This window comes from Drosophila gunungcola, unplaced genomic scaffold (assembly GCF_025200985.1).
Source record: "Drosophila gunungcola strain Sukarami unplaced genomic scaffold, Dgunungcola_SK_2 000026F, whole genome shotgun sequence".
In the NCBI taxonomy this organism is placed as follows: Eukaryota; Metazoa; Arthropoda; class Insecta; order Diptera; family Drosophilidae; genus Drosophila; species Drosophila gunungcola.
In genome coordinates this window covers 707,849-724,385 of record NW_026453205.1, presented here as the reverse complement: position 1 = coordinate 724,385, position 16,537 = coordinate 707,849, and the positions used below count along the sequence as shown (strand labels likewise).

At 45.1% G+C, this 16,537-nt stretch overlaps 1 protein-coding gene across 4 annotated transcripts in view; it reads left to right on the top strand.

Annotated features, from left to right (window-relative positions):
* Positions 1 to 16,537, top strand: part of LOC128263906 (mitogen-activated protein kinase ERK-A) — a 250,603-nt gene that overhangs the window by 41,776 nt on the left and 192,290 nt on the right. For all 4 annotated transcript variants that reach the window (XM_052999187.1, XM_052999186.1, XM_052999185.1 and 1 more), the window contains exon 3: positions 16,150 to 16,276. In XM_052999187.1, coding sequence (XP_052855147.1) covers positions 16,150 to 16,276 — 127 coding nt within the window. The remainder of the gene's footprint in view (positions 1 to 16,149; positions 16,277 to 16,537) is intronic.

Here is a 16,537-nt window from a genome sequence, read left to right as displayed (position 1 = left end):
GTTATCAAAGTTATGCGGTTCGCTCAAAAATAACTCCTTCAGTTCCGCTAGCTCTCGTTTAGCGCCAACAAAGTTTGTCGCATTATCTCTCCAAATAGTACGTGGACTGCCTCTAAGGCTAATGAATCTTCTCAAAACTGCAATGAAAGAATCCGTTGTGAGATCCTGGACGACTTCCAAGTGCGCAGCCTTCGTCGAAAAGCAGACACTTGTGGGGTGCTTTGTTCCGGGCCTCTGACTTGTGATAGAACGGTCCACAATAGTCCACTCCTGTGGTGTGAAAAGCTGGGTTAGGCTGAACTCGATCTGCTGGCAGGCTACCTATAAAGTTCCCAAGCCACAGGCTTCTTCCGAAAGCATCTGACGCATTTGTTGATGACCTTTAGACCTCCAATTGGCCAATACCTTTGCCGTAGAGCAACGAGCAACGCCTGTGGTCCTGCGTGGAAGTATTTCTCATGATAATAGACGATAATCGCCCAGGTGACCGGATGATCCTTGGGTAACAATATCGGATGCTTAGCCTCGTAGTCAAAGCTCGCATTTTAAAGCCTTCTACCAACAAACCATCAGAGCTATTGGCCTCAGAGAAATCAACTTGCTCTTTGAAGGACAAGGCTTGCCTTGGCTAAGAACCTCATACTCCTCCGCTATGTGAACCTGTTGAATGCCCCTTAGAAGCAGAACGGTTCCGAAGCTGATCTCGTCAACGGTAAGATAAATGGTTGAAGGTAATGATTTGGCTCTGCAATTTGAAATGAATCGATAAATGTACGCGAAAAAAGGCTGCAACTTGTCGAATGAGTTGAGAAACTTACAGTTGATAGATATGTCAGTGCCAACGGTTCCAATTAGCGGCGTGGAACGCCGTTCAGGAAGGTTCTTTACTGCATCTCATAGGGAGGGCCAGCTTGACGCTCCTTTCAGTAGAAATGGAGGTCCATTTGCCCAAAGGGAGTGCTCCAGCAATTCTTTGGGGTACATCCGCGAGATACCACATCCGCCGGATTCAAGTCTGTTGAAACATGATGCCAAGCCATACCTTTCGTCATTTCCTGGATTTTCTCGATTCTATTAGACACAAATACGTTGAACTCCCTCGGAGGTTGCCGAATCCAAGCCAACACAATAGACGAGTCCGACCAGCAGTGAAAGGTGAATCAAAACCTATGGGTTTCCTTAACGTTTACGATAAGCTCTGCCAATAAACACGCTGCTGAAAGTTCTAATCTTGGTATTGTTAAAGCTTTTAAGGGAGCTACTCTAAACTTGGCGCAGAGTAGATGTGCTTCAGCGTTGCCATTGGCCTCCGACCGCTAATATAAGCACGCGCCGTAAGCTGCTGTGCTAGCATCACAGAATCCGTGCTTCTCGACGGAAGCCTGCATTACGAATCGTGGAAATTTTAGGTTCTGGACGATCGACAACTGAAAAGTCAACTCCCCCCATGACGAAAGAAGGGGCTCTAGCAGTGTGTCGTCCCAATCCATGTTAGTGCTCCATAGCTTTTGCAAAAAAAAATTTTGGTTTTTGTAACAATGGGTGCTATTAAACCAAGCGGATCATAAATTTTCGCAATTGTTGACAACACAATCCGTTTTGTTGCTCGTTGACTTGATAAAATTTGTGCAAAGTTAAAGAGAAGATTATCCGAAGATGGATCCCAGACCAATCCCAAAGCTTTGGCGATAGCTGATCCGTCGTGGAATTTAATCAATTGCTGTTTATCGCGATCAGACTCTCCTTCGAGAGCGCTTGCTTCATTCGAACACCATTTTCGGATCGGAAAGTGGCCGCACGCCAGTAGCTCCTTCACCTGATGACGAATTTCTTTCACCTCTTCAACTGAATCGCCACCAGAGATTAGATCGTCCATATAGAAATCTCTACGAACGATTTTAGCTCCAACTGGAAATAATTCCTCTTCATCATAAGAGAGCTGATGCATGGCTCTTATAGCCAAGAAGGCAGCCGACTTGGTTCCATAAGTTACAAGACAGATTTGCGATTTAGCATACTTGACATCCCTCCAGAAACTATCCAACCAAGCTTGGTGTTTTGAAGCGTGGGCAAGGTGCTATCCAAATTAATTTGCCCTTTAGCAATTATTTCGAAGAACAGACCAGCGCCAATTAAAAGATCAATTCGTTTTGACTGGTTGAAATGAGGGTCAGCTAGCGAAATGTTTTGTGGCATCCTCCATCCTGTAGTATTTATATTGAAATTTGGCTGGTAATTAGTGATACTATGGGTTACAACAGCTGCGAATGACGCACGATAGCTTGCATCCCGTGATTGCGCCAGAATATCGACTGCCTTATCAGAGTTCATGGAAGATTCACCTATCCCAGAAATTAGTGTGTGCGATAGTCTAAGTTTCAAATTAAGTTGGCTAGCTAGGCGCGTAGTAATAAAGTTTAACTGAAAAGCTGAATCTAATATTGCTCGGCAAGGCATAAATGCACCAACTCTATTTATTACGTAGATTATAGCAGTTGGAAGCAGCACGTAATTCATTGGCATTGCATGTAAGGTTTGTGGTGGAGAGTGCGTTAAATGGTGATTAGGTTGTGATAATAGAGATGAGCATGACACTAGTGATGATGGCTGAGAGCTTATAGATGGGTCGGATGATGGAGATGAAACTGAGGTCGATGGTATGGATGCCTCTGGGATAACGTGCAGTAATGAGTGCTGCTTCATGCGACAATGTTTACAATGAGTTGACTTACATTGCTGCAAGCTATGTCCCTTGCGTAAACAGTTGAGGCAAAGGTGCATTTGCTATGCATCTCTATATCGAAGATTGGGACTCAAGCTTAAAAATCGGGAGCATTTTGGCAAATAATGACCCTAGCATCGCAAAATAGGCAAATTGGATGTTTTGAGTTAGTAGCAGACGTAATCAGTACACTTGGGTTATATCTATGCATGCTTTTTCCCACCTGATGGTGTGGTGTTTGAATTACCACAGCTTGGTCCCAGTTTTCCATCATCCGGCACCTCTTCTCCAAAAACGACTCCATAGCATCCCAGGTAGATAGCTCAGAGATTGACAAATCATCTTCCCATTTTTCACGGGTCTTTTGATCCAGCTTGTGTGTCACGATATGAATGAGAAATCCATCCAGAATTTGTTGTGTAGTGGCCAGGGTACGGATTGCTCGAAGATGCGAATTCATCCAATCGCTGAGCTCCCGAAGACCCTCAGCTGATCCCTTCTCGACGCCTTTTAAACAAAATATTGCCTGAACGTGTGCCTAAAAGTGTAAAACTTTATTATCAAATCGATTAATAAGTAAATTTAAAGCCTTTTTATAATTTTCATTTGAGGGCTCGAGCGATCGTATGGTTTCCAAAGCCACGCCGCCATAAGAGGACCTCAGATATTGTAATTTTTCAATATCACTTAGCTCGTCATCATTTTCAATGACCGTGGTTAAAGTTGCAATAAAGTCCGGCCATTCTGAGTACGATCCTTGAAAACGAGCAATCTCTAGATTTGGCAATCGAGGTTTCCTAAATCTGAAAGAAAGATCCGCATTGTTTATAATATCAAAGGATGTAGAATTGGCAGCTGTGAAACCCGGCAAATGCAGTTTGCGCAGAGCTGCTAGGGCCCGATTTAGTTTCGCCTTTAAATCCATTAAGATTGCGGAAAATTCAAACCGCGTATCTTTACTTATCTCCGAAAAGTCCAGTTTTTCCAGCGAAGTCTGTGCAGAATCGAATTCCAAGTTCATAGAGTTCACCCATTCCAGCCGCGCGAGGACATCAGATTTATCAAACTGCTCACTAGCTCCAGCAGTTAAGTAATATTTCATTGCGTTTAACTGCCGCAAAACGGAACGCACTTTGGCTCGGTAAAACTCGATGTCACTGGGAGCATCATTTTGATGCTGAATCGCGTCTCCTGGGTTAACCATTTTTTTTTTTTAATTGTCTGACCGGATTCAGAGGGAAGGAAACACCCTATGCCTATTGCCGCGCAAATGTTAATGCACCGAGCGTCGCCAACAACGTAACGGAACCTTTGACTTCCTTTTTACCGAAATTTTTGCCTAGCAACAGCGCACTGACTTGGCAAAGTAATGTATGTGACCATACACATACACGGCTATTTACACATATATGTATGCAATATACGCGTTTAACAACAATTAATTGCGTTTCCTTTTATGTTTAATGTTTGCAGCACAACACAGTTTTGCTTCTTTCACAGCGCGAAAATGCTCAAAAAAAACCAACGGCCGGCCGGCAGCGCGCACATAAATTGTTCGTGTGTTTGTGACTGAGATGCAGCAAACGACAGCGAAAATAAGTTATTGCTTAAACGATATTAAACAATGTCTCTCATGCAGACTCCGATTTAACGAATATCACGTCGGGGTCACCAAAATGTTTATGGGGAAAACAACCAAAATGCCACCCTTTAGTTTAGAAATATAAATTAAACGCACGATAGGTTCAATTGAAATTATTTCTTGATTTTATTAGCTGTGCTCGGAGTTGCAGCGATATTGACTACCCAAAAGCTTGACTTCAAATTTGTGTACATGTTTTCGCTGTAGCTTAGCTGAATAGATAACGCGACAAATGTAGGGAGATAAGAAAAACGAAGAACAAAGCTGCATAACAGACCAGCGTTTGCAGCGCACACCTATGAGCATTTGACTAGGTGCTGGCGGTCTGCTCTAAACAAATATAATATAAACAATTGTAGCTACGATCATAATAACCTTCTACACCTTGTGTATCTCTTCAATACTATAAACGTAAAAACAATGTAATATAAAGAATTGTAGCTACAATCATAAGAACCTTCTACATAAGAGGCTTCAGTTTCCAGTAATACAGAAAAAAACTGAAATGTGAATGGGCAAACAAGGATTTGTTAAAAGTGGTACATGCTACTCTAATGGGACCAAAAAAGACTGTTGACACGTTTGCTCTTCTTGGTGAGGCGTCAAGGATATAGTCATTGCTTGACGAAAACTACTTAGGTCTTGATGGTCCAACAAAGCCTTTGAAAATGCAATGGACTTACAATGAAAGTAGTCAGCGTCCGCATTAAAGGTATTGGCGCACACATGATGAGAAGAGTTAAGACTGTTTCTAATCTTAATTTACCATACCAGAATTTTTATACCTTTGCAGAGGGTATTATAATTTCAGTCAGAAGTTTGCAACGCAGTGAAGGAGACATCTCCGACCCTATAAAGTATATATATTCTTGATCAGCATCACTAGGCGAGTCGATCTAGCCATAACCGTCTGTCCGTCCGTTTCTACGCAAACTAGTCTCTCAGTTTTAAAGCTATCTGCATTAAACTTTCCAAAAGTTGTCTTTCTATTGCAGGTAGTATATAAGTCGGAACGAGCCGGATCGGACGACTATAGCATCTAGCTCCCATAGGAACAATCGGAAAAGTAAATAAAAAAAAATTGTAACTGCTGTTTTTTAATTTTTTGTTTAGTTCTTCAACATATAGTAAATTTCATCAAAATCGGACGACTATAGCGATAAATGAGTGGGCCGGCAACAATGGACTTGGGATCAACCCATCAAAATCAAAATGTCTTGTCATAAATAAAAGAAAGATAATTTTTAACAATTTGCAGCCACTGAGTATGAATAGCACGCCACTTGAGTACGTTGATACAGCTGTAAACTTAGGTTTTCATTCATCAGACCTCTTACCTGGAATGATCATATTACAAAGTCTGTAGGGAAAACATATGGCATAATAAGGACATTAGCCGTAACTAAAAATTGCCTGCCCACCCATATACGTTTACTAATAGCTAAAACCTGCATTGTCCCAGCGCTATTTTATGGAGTAGAAGTTTTTTCAAACTGTGACACTACCAGTAAGAACAAAATTAAAGTTCTATTTAATTGAATAGCCAGGTATACATTCAACCAACCACATAGAGATCACGTATTTGAATTTTCGCTGAAAATATTCGATATCTCGCTAAATGAATGGATAAAGATGCGAAACTTAATTTTTCTGCAAAAAATTATTTTTCAAAAAGAACCTTCGTATCTTTTCGAAAAACTTCAATTTACATCCTCTAGAAGAGCAAATAATCTTACTTGCATAAGACCTAGATCATTGACATCTGAAAGATAATTTTTAATTAATGCTATTCGATCATGGAATCAGCTCCCAAACCATTTTAAAGATATTATCAGTGCCACGCAATAAAGTAAAAATAGAAAGCGACTTAAGTTAGTTTTTATGAAAATTAGTTTTAAGTTTAATGTAACAATTTAATATTTGCAAACTCTTAGTGACTAGCGCATTAATTTATAAGTTCCAAACTTGTAGCGTTAGGATGAAATTTTATAATAAATACAAAAAAAAAATACAAATATATATATACAAAAAAAACATTAATAAAATTTTTCTGGTTTGAATAAGAAACATTTTTTTTTAAATATTACCTTTTGCAATTTTTAAATTTTAATCAAACAAATAAATCTCTATACAAACAAAAAATCTTAACTTCAAAGTGTATATCACCAGAAAATAATTTTAATTTTTTACAATATTTTTCAATATATAATCTCTATAAAATAACTTGAAAGAGGGAGATGTGGTATGCATATATCGTTGCAGCGAGTACCAACTATACCAATGCCAACATAGTGATACAGTGTTCTTATGTAAAATCAATGTCACGGCCAACTGAACTACGATCTAGCCGCTGCCGGCGTCAGCGGACAACGCAGCTCCGTGCCGCTAGCTCTTAAACGACACTGTGACCTACTGGTCAATGAATAAAAACACTTGTAATTATTTCTGTTGGTATTTAATTTATTTTATATCAACCTTGGAGAAGCTATCGATGGGTATCGGAAGTCTTTTCGATACAGTGTACCATAGCTCCAAGAATTCTTTATAAGGATTTTGGTAGAAATATGATAGTCCGAAATCAAACCAATAAATCATTTAGCTCAGTATTCAAATACATTCCCAAGCCAGTTGTGCTATTCAGTTGGCTCTGTAGATGACTAGATTGTTTTGGAAAGTTATGATCATTCAACTGTGGAAACATATCTCGTATATCAGCAACCACGTCGACCTTATACTTTCTAAACTGAATAAGAGTCGATACTATACTCTTTAAAATATCGCGACCTTTAAGTAATGCTTTGCTTAGTGAAATACCTTCGACTTTAACAGGAGCGTCAAAAACAATTTGAATTTTATCTAGTTTTTTGAGAGATGCTTAGCTAATTCAGTCTATATTTTATAGAAAAATAAGCGTTAATTTTATTCTAAATTCCATGTTAACGTTTTTTTCAGCCAACTTGTAAATGACTCGCATAATTACGTTGTCCTTTAGAAAATTTGTTTCTCATCGAATCTTTTTTTTGTATCCCAGTTGTTGGATTTTGCTTTATTATTATTAGTCAAAGCTAAGTTTTCAGACTCAACGAACTCACATTTGGTCACTTTTGGTATATAAGCTTGTCATTCAAGTTTTTCGTTTCCTGTTGTAACGAACTGATTTTCTTTGTTATCTGCTCGCTACGAATATCGTGCGGCTAGCTCAGAAGATGTAAGTGTTCGTCCCACCAAATTTATATAACGTGACCGCCCTGTTGAAAATGCACAGAAATATTGGGAGTATACAGTGATCTTTTATTCGCCGACTTGAGCCTCGGCCTGGGAGGTGTATTGATAATGTAGAACTATGTTCTGCCGTCGTCTCCTTCCCACGTCGAACGTCTCGTTGGATCGTGCTGGCTGCGAAGTGGGGTCTCCCTCGCCGGTTTCGCTTGCGGTGTCTTCTGCTGCCTTTGGCACGGCGGGCTCATAGGGATTAAGAATGCGTCACCGTTCCCAGACTAGGGTGAACAGGCACTGTGCTCTCAAGGCGTACGCCTTTTGCAGCCGCAGCCTCCTGACCCTTGCTCTGTTCCGGCCGGTCGCACCGGACGTCGGCTCAGTTTCTACCTGACGGTTCAGGCGTACGCCGGAAGCCGCCAACGCAGCCCCTGGGTCAAACGCCAGGTTCTAGACGAACGCTTCCACGCTACCCTCTCTGCCGCAGGCTTAAGAATTCGAAGTATACGCTGCTCGCCCAATGCTCGTTGTTCGTCGTCCTGGGGTCCTCGTTGTCCTTGTTCTGCCTCCAGGTATCTCGACAAGCTCTGCACCTTGTTGGCGACTCGGTAAGCTGCCGATCTGGGACTCTAGAGGTGGACCGCTGTGCTATCAACGCATACGCCTTTCGAGACACCAGCTGAACAACCGCGCGTCCTTCCGGGATAGTCGCACCAGGACCTTGCACAGTTCCTGCAGGACGACCAGGCATACGCCGGAGTTCGCCAATGCAGTCCTTGTAGGCAGGCAGCTAGTTCTAGACAACTTTCCTTATAAGCCCACGGTTCTTCGTCGAAGGACTCTATTTTTTCAACTCTGCCGGACACGCCGGGTGGGATTCCAAGCTCAAATCGCGACAGAAGTTGTGACAAAGCGCCTGGACTTAGCCGTGTGATGCCGTAAGGACCTCAGCTACCTGTTTCAATTCGGAGACTTTAGCTTTAAGTCCCGAACGTCTCGACGTAGCGTTTTTTTTTCCTTGATGACTCCGCACGGCTTAACTTGCTCCTTCACGTTGTTTCACTGGTTACTGGTTCACTTGCTGACTGTAACTTGTTGACTTGGTAGAAATCGACTGATAAAGCTTCCTGCGCTCGGCTGGTTTATATAGGCCTCCATTTACCGCTAGTTATCGGCGTCTCCTTGCCTCCTGGTCCAAAGTCCACGGTTTTGCCGTTCGACCTTTCGCCCTCTGCGCGCGGCACCAGTATTAGGGTCCAAAGTCCGGTGCCGTCCCGTTACTTCCTGCTGCATACGGCCCTTCGCCGCTCTCTTCTATTGCTGTCCCTCTCGGACTCGCCCTGTCCTTGTCTGGTGCTCAGTGCACCACTCTCCCTCGCCGCACTACCGTTACTACGGGCGAATTCGCCGCGTAGCTGGTAACTGGTGGGCCACTGCTTGCGCTTACTCTGCTTGCTTCTTAACTTGTGGGGAGTTATTCAACTCCTCACATTCTACCCTTACTTCGGGAATGCAAAAGAGACTCGTTCTCTCTGTCTTGGTATCCTCTTAATATTGACATCCTTCCCTCAACGTATCTTCTCCTTGAACTTGTCCTCGTTTACTTGTAATCTTCTAGTCGACTCACTCCTCCAGATGGTTTCCACGACGATCACAGCTCCTTCTTGAGTTCAAAAGCCTCGATCGTCCTTCCAGATTTTGAATCTCCCGCCCCAGACGTTTCCCCCGTAGACTTTGAACTCCCGCCCAGACGTTTCCCATAGACTTTTGAATTCCCGCCCCAGATGTTTCCCGAGATGACTTTCTCGATCTCCGTGATTTGTCCTCTCCAGTTGTTATCGGTGTTATCGATATTCTATCGTGTGACTCTCCGTTGTATGGTCACTCTCCGCCAAACCGATCGGTCGTCAGCTGCTATCGGTTCCGTGACCCAACGTGGCGTTGCCACCTGGTGTTATCGATGTTCCACAGCGTGACTTCTTGTGCCGATATTTCCAGTATTTTGTGCCCACCGATCGACACTATCGTCTTGTGCCAATCGGTCGCCATGAATCAAAGCGCCCCCATCCCTTTGTTTATAGTGACTTCGCACAATGATATAGTAAGCGCAAATTATTATCGATTTGTTGTTTACTTATTGTCTCTTTCCTTCAAAGCTTGGCCCAGGATTGCAGCGTTGACCATTCCTGCCCTTGAATAGGGGTCAATGACCCTGCTAGGTTCATCACTCTCTTGTGTCGTTCTGCATTTAGTTGGCAAGTGGTTTGTTTCCCTGCGAACCCGGTTTTAATGTATATCTCTCATTTCAGATTGCCGGATCAGCTGTAGTGCATTTTATGTGGGTGTATTTTTCTTTTTTTTTTTTTAATTGTGGCCATGTGCGCGTCATCTTCGTGTTTTTCCGGCATGACATGCTACGGTAAAGCTCTCGAGCGGCACCGTCTCTCCTCTTTCCTCGGGAAACAAAGAGCTGGTCGTGGTCTTCCGCGATTCGTACAGAGTCTGCCGACGCTACGGATTGTTGTTGGCCTGCGGTCTTTTCGGTTCCTTGTCCTGTGCATCACCTTCTTCTACGCGGCGTATCAACTCTGGCTTCATGCCCGACGCAGAATCTGTTTGCTTCGTTGTCTGGGTCACTGTACCTCCTTGTTTCCTGCGTACTATAAAGACTCTGGAATCTGCCCGACGCTATAGTCCGCTCTTCTTGTCGTTGCATGCTCGTGTTTTCCTGCGTTCTAAATAGACTCTCGCATTTGCCCGACGATATATTCCGGACAATATGTTGTCGTTGTCGTTGAATGCTCGTGTTATCCTGCGGTCAATATAGACTCTGGCTTATGCCCGACGATATAGTCCGTACTTTTTGTCGTTGTATGCTCGTGTTATCCTGCGGTCTATATAGACTCTGGCTTATGCCCGACGCTATAGTCCGCACTTTTTGTCGTTGCATGCTCGTGTTGTCCCTGCTTGTCTGTACCGAGTTCTTGTGCTCACTGACGTGGACGGTTCGTTCTTTTTGTGTATCCTTGTGGCGGATTCTACAAATGACTGGTGAGACGAAGTCTGTTACCGTGTACGGTCCGTCATATCTCGGCGCTAGCTTTGCCGCGAAACCCTCGGCTGCCTTTGACAAATGGTGCTCCTTCGCCCAGACCGTGTCCCCTATTGTTGGATTCCATTGCCTCCTTCGTAGATTGTAATGCCTGGCTTGGCCTTGAGCAGCTTTCTCCATGTTCCGGCGCACAATTTCGAAGATCTCCTTCATCTTTTTGGCCTTATCTTCAGGCGTTTCCGTCTGCTTTCCTGTGCCGATGGTTTCCCTGTCGTACAGGGCGCTGGGCAGTCGAGGCTCTCGAGCCTGCGTGAGGAAGCACGGGGAGTACCCTGTTGATTCCGACGTACTTGAGTTTACCGCTAGCATAATATCCGGCCACTTCTCGTCCCAATTTCTCTGGTTCTGTCCCGCAAACTGCGCTATCGTGGTATTAACTGTTCGGTTTGCTCTTTCCGTCGGATTCTCCTGCGGTGTATATGGTGCTGTGAATTGCTGCTTAATGCCCATTTCGTTGAGGAATTTTTTGAACGCGCGGCTGGCAAACTGAACTCCATTGTCCGTTATTACCACTTTTGGGGCTCCGAACCTAGCGATGACTCTTTCTCGAACGCCTTTTGAAGTGTTTCTGCCGTTGCTGCTCGCAGTGGCACCAACTCTGTCTACTTTGAAAACCTATTTATCAGCACTAGCAGCATCTGGTTGCCATGCTTCGATCTGGGCAATGGTCCGACAAAGTCTGCACATACAGTTGCCCATGGTTCTTCGGGTATCTGCGTCAGCATTTTCCCAGCTGCCTGCATCTGGTTCGGCTTGTATTTGAGGCATGTCTCGCATTTCCGTACGTGTGCTCGGGCGTCCCTATACATTCCTGGCCAGTAATATCGAGCCGCCAGCCTTGCTATCGTTTTCCGACTTCCCACGTGTCCAGCGGCTGGTGAGTCGTGATTCTCCTTCAGGACTGTTTCCCTCAGCCCCGTGGGACACAGAGCTTCCATGCTGCCACGTCTTCGCTGCCTGCTCTGTGCGGGATATGCCTGTATAATGCGCTTCCCCCCATGAGGTAGTCCGGAAACATCTGTGGCTGTATGTTAATCTTCTCACACATATCCTTGATCCAGCTGCAAGTTCCCTGCGTGCCCTCCGGAGTTTCCTTGGCTAGCCTAAAGGCTTCTGGCAGAGGCTGTCTTGACAGTGCATCAGCGACCTCGTTAAGCTGCCCCTTCCTGTACGATATTTCAAAATCATACTGCTGCAGCTCCAGGGCCCAACTCGCTATTCTTCCTGAGGGACTTTCGATGCTGTTCAACCATTTAAGCGCCATATGGTCAGTCACCACTTTGAAGTGGTATCCTTCCAAGTATGGTTTGAGCTTCCGGATTGCCCACACGATTGCCAGGCATTCCTTTTCGTTGGTTGAATAGTTCTATTCCGCGCCATTCAGGGTCCGGCTTGAATATGAAATGACCTTTTCGCCGCTTTCAGTTTCCAGCGTCAGGACTGCCCCTATACCATAATCGCTTGCGTCCGTCTGCAGTACGAATGGTTTATCGAAATCTGGACATGCCAGCACAGGACCGGCCACTAGCCTTGCCTTCTCCTCCTCGAATGATTGCTGGTGCTCTGCATTCCATGTCCATTTCGTGCCTTTCCGCAATAGATCATTTAGTGGTTTCACTATTCGCGCAAAGTCGGTCACGAATCGGATGTACCACTATGCTACGCCCAAGTATTGGCGCAGTTACCGGATGGTTGTGGGTGGTTCCAGCTCGGCTATGGCTGCTACTTTTTCGGGATCAGTGCCGATTCCTTGGTTCGTAACGCGGTGTCCCAGGTAAAGCAGTTCGCTTCTGAAGAAATGACATTTTTCGGGATTTATCCTCAGGTTTGCCTGTTTAAGGCGTCGGAAAACTTCTCTCAGGTTCCTTTTGTGTTCTTCCAGTGTGCGTCCGATCACGATGATGTCGTCTTGGTATGCAAACGCGTGTGGTGACATCTCCGGTCCAATAACCTGGTCCAGTGCTCTCTGGAAAGTCGCCGAGGCGGAGTGTAAGCCAAATGGCATTACTTTCCACTGGAAAAGCCCCTTTCCTGGCACTGTGAATGCCGTGAATGGCCTGCTATTTTCTTCCAGAGGAATTTGCCAGTACCCATCTTTCAAATCTAGACTGCTTATGTACCTTGCCTCCCTCAACTGGTCCAATATGTAATTTATCCTTGGCATCGGATAAGAATCTTTGATGGATTTGGCATTGATCTCTCTAAAGTCGACACAAAGCCTCCACTAAACTGTCTTCTTCTTCACCATGACAATCGGGGAGCTGTACGGACTTCTCGAGTGTTCTATGCATCCCTTCTCCAGCAACTCGTCGACTTTCGCATTGATTTCCCCTTGAACCTTTGGATTTTTCGGGTAGTATCTCTGTTTGATTGGTTTATCGTCCTTCATGGTGATTCGGTGCACGGCTATGTTGGATGTTCCACTCATTGTTCGAAATTCTGCGAGCTCCTGCTCTAGGATTTATTTAACATCGCATTCCTCAGAGGTGATTTGCACCACTGCCACCGACAATTTTTCCTCTAACCACCCGTTGTGCCCACTTCTTTCTGGGATCACCACCGTATGTCCGGCACACCTTATTTCGGCGCCGACTCCTGTGAGGAAATTCCATCCTAGCACCAACGAGTCTACCACTCCTGGTAGGATCAGCAGGCTCATGGGCAATCGCTTATTGCCGAATTCGATCTCCACCTCGAGCTGCGTGTTTATCCCGCTGCACCTGCCATCTGCCAACCTAACTTGCCTTCTCGTCCTTGTAATCTTTCCATAAGCAGCCAGTATATCCGCCAGCTACTCGCTTATAAAGCTCGCTGTTGCTCCGGTGTCGGATGTGGCTTTGTGTGAGGTTCCGCCAATCTTTACCGCTGCGGATAACTGCTGCTATTCTTCGATTAATTTGCCAGTTAGTTTGGAGAGACAACACCTTGCGACCCCTGCTCGCCTCTCTGCGGCTGAGCTCGCGGGCCATTTCCCGATCTCTGGCAGCACTCTACACTTCTAACACCCACCTTGCCGCAAGTCCAGCAGAAAAACAGCCGCTGGTTTCGGCATCCTCTTGCCCAATGTCCGTGACCGCCACACCGTCTACATGCTTCGTGTGGGTTCACGATGTGTGTCTGTGACCTGTGGTTTCTTGGTGCTGCGTTGTGTGGCCTCTGATTGGTAGCAGGTGGCCTCCATAACGTGCTCTGGTGGTTATATTTGTTTGGAGTCCATTGGTTTGGTCCGTCGATGGTCGCTTGGTTTCCGCCTTCTTTTTCGCACCTTCTGCACGTGACTGTTGTGGTGCTGTTGCTTTGCTTCGAGAAAATTTGTTTTCTTGTATGAATGCCTCCCGCTCTTTCTCGAGTTCTTTATATTCATCCGCCAGGACCATAAGAGATTCTAGATCGTCTATCTTGTAAGTTCTCAGAGAAATCCTCAGATCAGGCGTGCAGTTTTCTTTTATTAGCTCGAGAGTTTCCTTTGGAGAGTAGCCGAGTGGTCTCATCAAGGTATGCATGTCGACCATATAGTCCTTGAACGACTCTCCGAAACCCTGTTTTCTTTGTTTGACTTGATCTGCGAGCTTTGAAAAGAATCCCCTTGACAGGAAATAATTTTGGAAACTGTCGCTGAACTCTCCCCATGTCCTCCAGTGTTTATTGTTCGAAAAAAAACACTTTAGGGCCTTGCTTTGCAGCAATTCTGGCATGGCTCGGGGAATAAGGTTCAGGTTCAAACCGTATGTGTTAGCTGACCATTCCACTTGTTCCAGAAACTCCAGTGGTTTCTCCGTGCCGTCAAACTTGAACGACCATTCCCTGACTTGCTTTGCGACTTTTGCATAGTCTGGTGCGCTATGCCTTTGCTGTTCTGGTCTTCTTTCCTGACTTGGGCCCCTGGATCTTCCTGCCTCCTTCATGCTCTCCACGCCCAGGCTAGCTATGAGCTGTTCGACGTCTGGGACTTGCAACTTGCCGCTTGAGCCTGGTTTGTCGTATATTGCCTCCAGCTCAGCCCAAATTTCCGCCATTCCTGGGTCGTTTTGTGTTTTCGTGACATATTGTGAAAGAGCTTTCCGCATGTCGTCCGACCTGCCCTCCAGGATGATGCCAAGCTTGGCTGCCACCTTTGGGAAATCCTCTTTCTTGAGGAGATAGATCCAATTTTTCCCCATTTTTGTTTAATGCTGTATTTTCACTGTCAGGACAATCACGTTGGGTGCCAGATGTAACGAACTGATTTTCTTTGTTATCTGCTCGATACGAATATCGTGCGGCTAGCTCAGAAGATGTAAGTGTTCGTCCCACCAAATTTATATAACGTGACCGCCCTGTTGATCAGTGAAAATGCACAGAAATATTGGGAGTATACAGTGATCTTTTATTCGCCGACTTGAGCCTCGGCCTGGGAGGTGTATTGATAATGTAGAACTACAAGTATGTTCTGCCGTCGTCTCCTTCCCACGTCGAACGTATCGTTGGATCGTGCTGACTGCGAAGTGGGGTCTCCCTCGCCGGTTTCGCTGGCGGTGTCATCTGCTGCCTTTGGCTCGGCGGGTTTACAGGGATTAGGGATGCGTCACCGTTCCCAGACTAGGGTGAACAGGCACTGTGCTCTCAAGGCGTACGCCTTTCGCAGCCGCAGCTTCCTGTCCCTTGCTCTGTCCCGGCCTGTCGCACCGGACGTCGGCTCAGTTTCTACCTGAAGGTTCAGGCATACGCCGGAAGTCGCCAACGCAGTCCCTGGGTCGAACGACGCTCGTTGTTCGTCGTCCTGGGGTCCTCGTTGTCCTTGTTCTGCCTCTAGGTATTTCGACCGGCTCCGCTCCTTGTAGGCGACAAAGCGACTGGACTTAGCCGTGTGATGCCGTAAGGACCTCAGCTACCAGTGTCTCAATTCGGAGACTTAAGCTCTTAGTCCCGAACGTCTGAACGTAGCGATCTTGTATCCTTGATGACTCCGCACGGCTTTACTTCCTCCTTCACGTTGTTTCACTGGTTACTGGTTCACTTGATGACTGTTACTTGTTGACTTGGTAGAAATCGACTGATCCAGCTTCCTGCGCTCGGCCGGTTTATATAGGCCTCGGTTTATCGACAGTTATCGGCGTCTTCTTGCCTCGTGGTCCAAAGTCCACGGTTTTACCGTTCGACCTTTCGCCCTCTGCGCGCGGCACCAATATCAGGGTCCAAAGCCGGTGCCGTCCCGTTACTTCCTGCTGCACACGGCCCTTCGCGGCTCTCTTTTATTGCTGCCCCTTTCGGACTCCCCTGTAGCGTAAGGATGAAATTTTATAATAAATACAGAATACAAATAGCACATATCTCCCATAGGAACAATCTGAAAAATAAAGAATATTTAATTGCTGCAAGGGTATATGAACTTCGGCTTGCCGAAGTTTGCTTCCTTTCTTGTTTTAATTAATTATTGGGTATGAATTGTGTTATAACCATTTTATTTTTTGTTTTCAGGTCTGCAGATGACACGATGACGAACCAAAGAGTTGCAATAAAAAAGATTTCACCGTTTGAACATCAAACATATTGCCAAAGGACTCTCAGAGAAATAACGATTTTGACCAGATTTAAACACGAAAACGTAATAACATATTTCTATATTTAAAATAAAAAAACTCCTACGGGAAAAATTATGATTTTCTGATGCAGATGAACTCTCTAAGAACGAAAACAGCACTTGTCGGTTAAGGGGATAACCCCAGTTGCACCGCAATAAAGGCTGTTTTCGTAATTTTCTAATTTTTTACTAACTGCTGAAAGCCAATCCAGTAAACAAAGTACATCTACCAAATACCATACATTATAGTAATTTTTTATAACCTTGCAGAAGTTTGCAACGCAG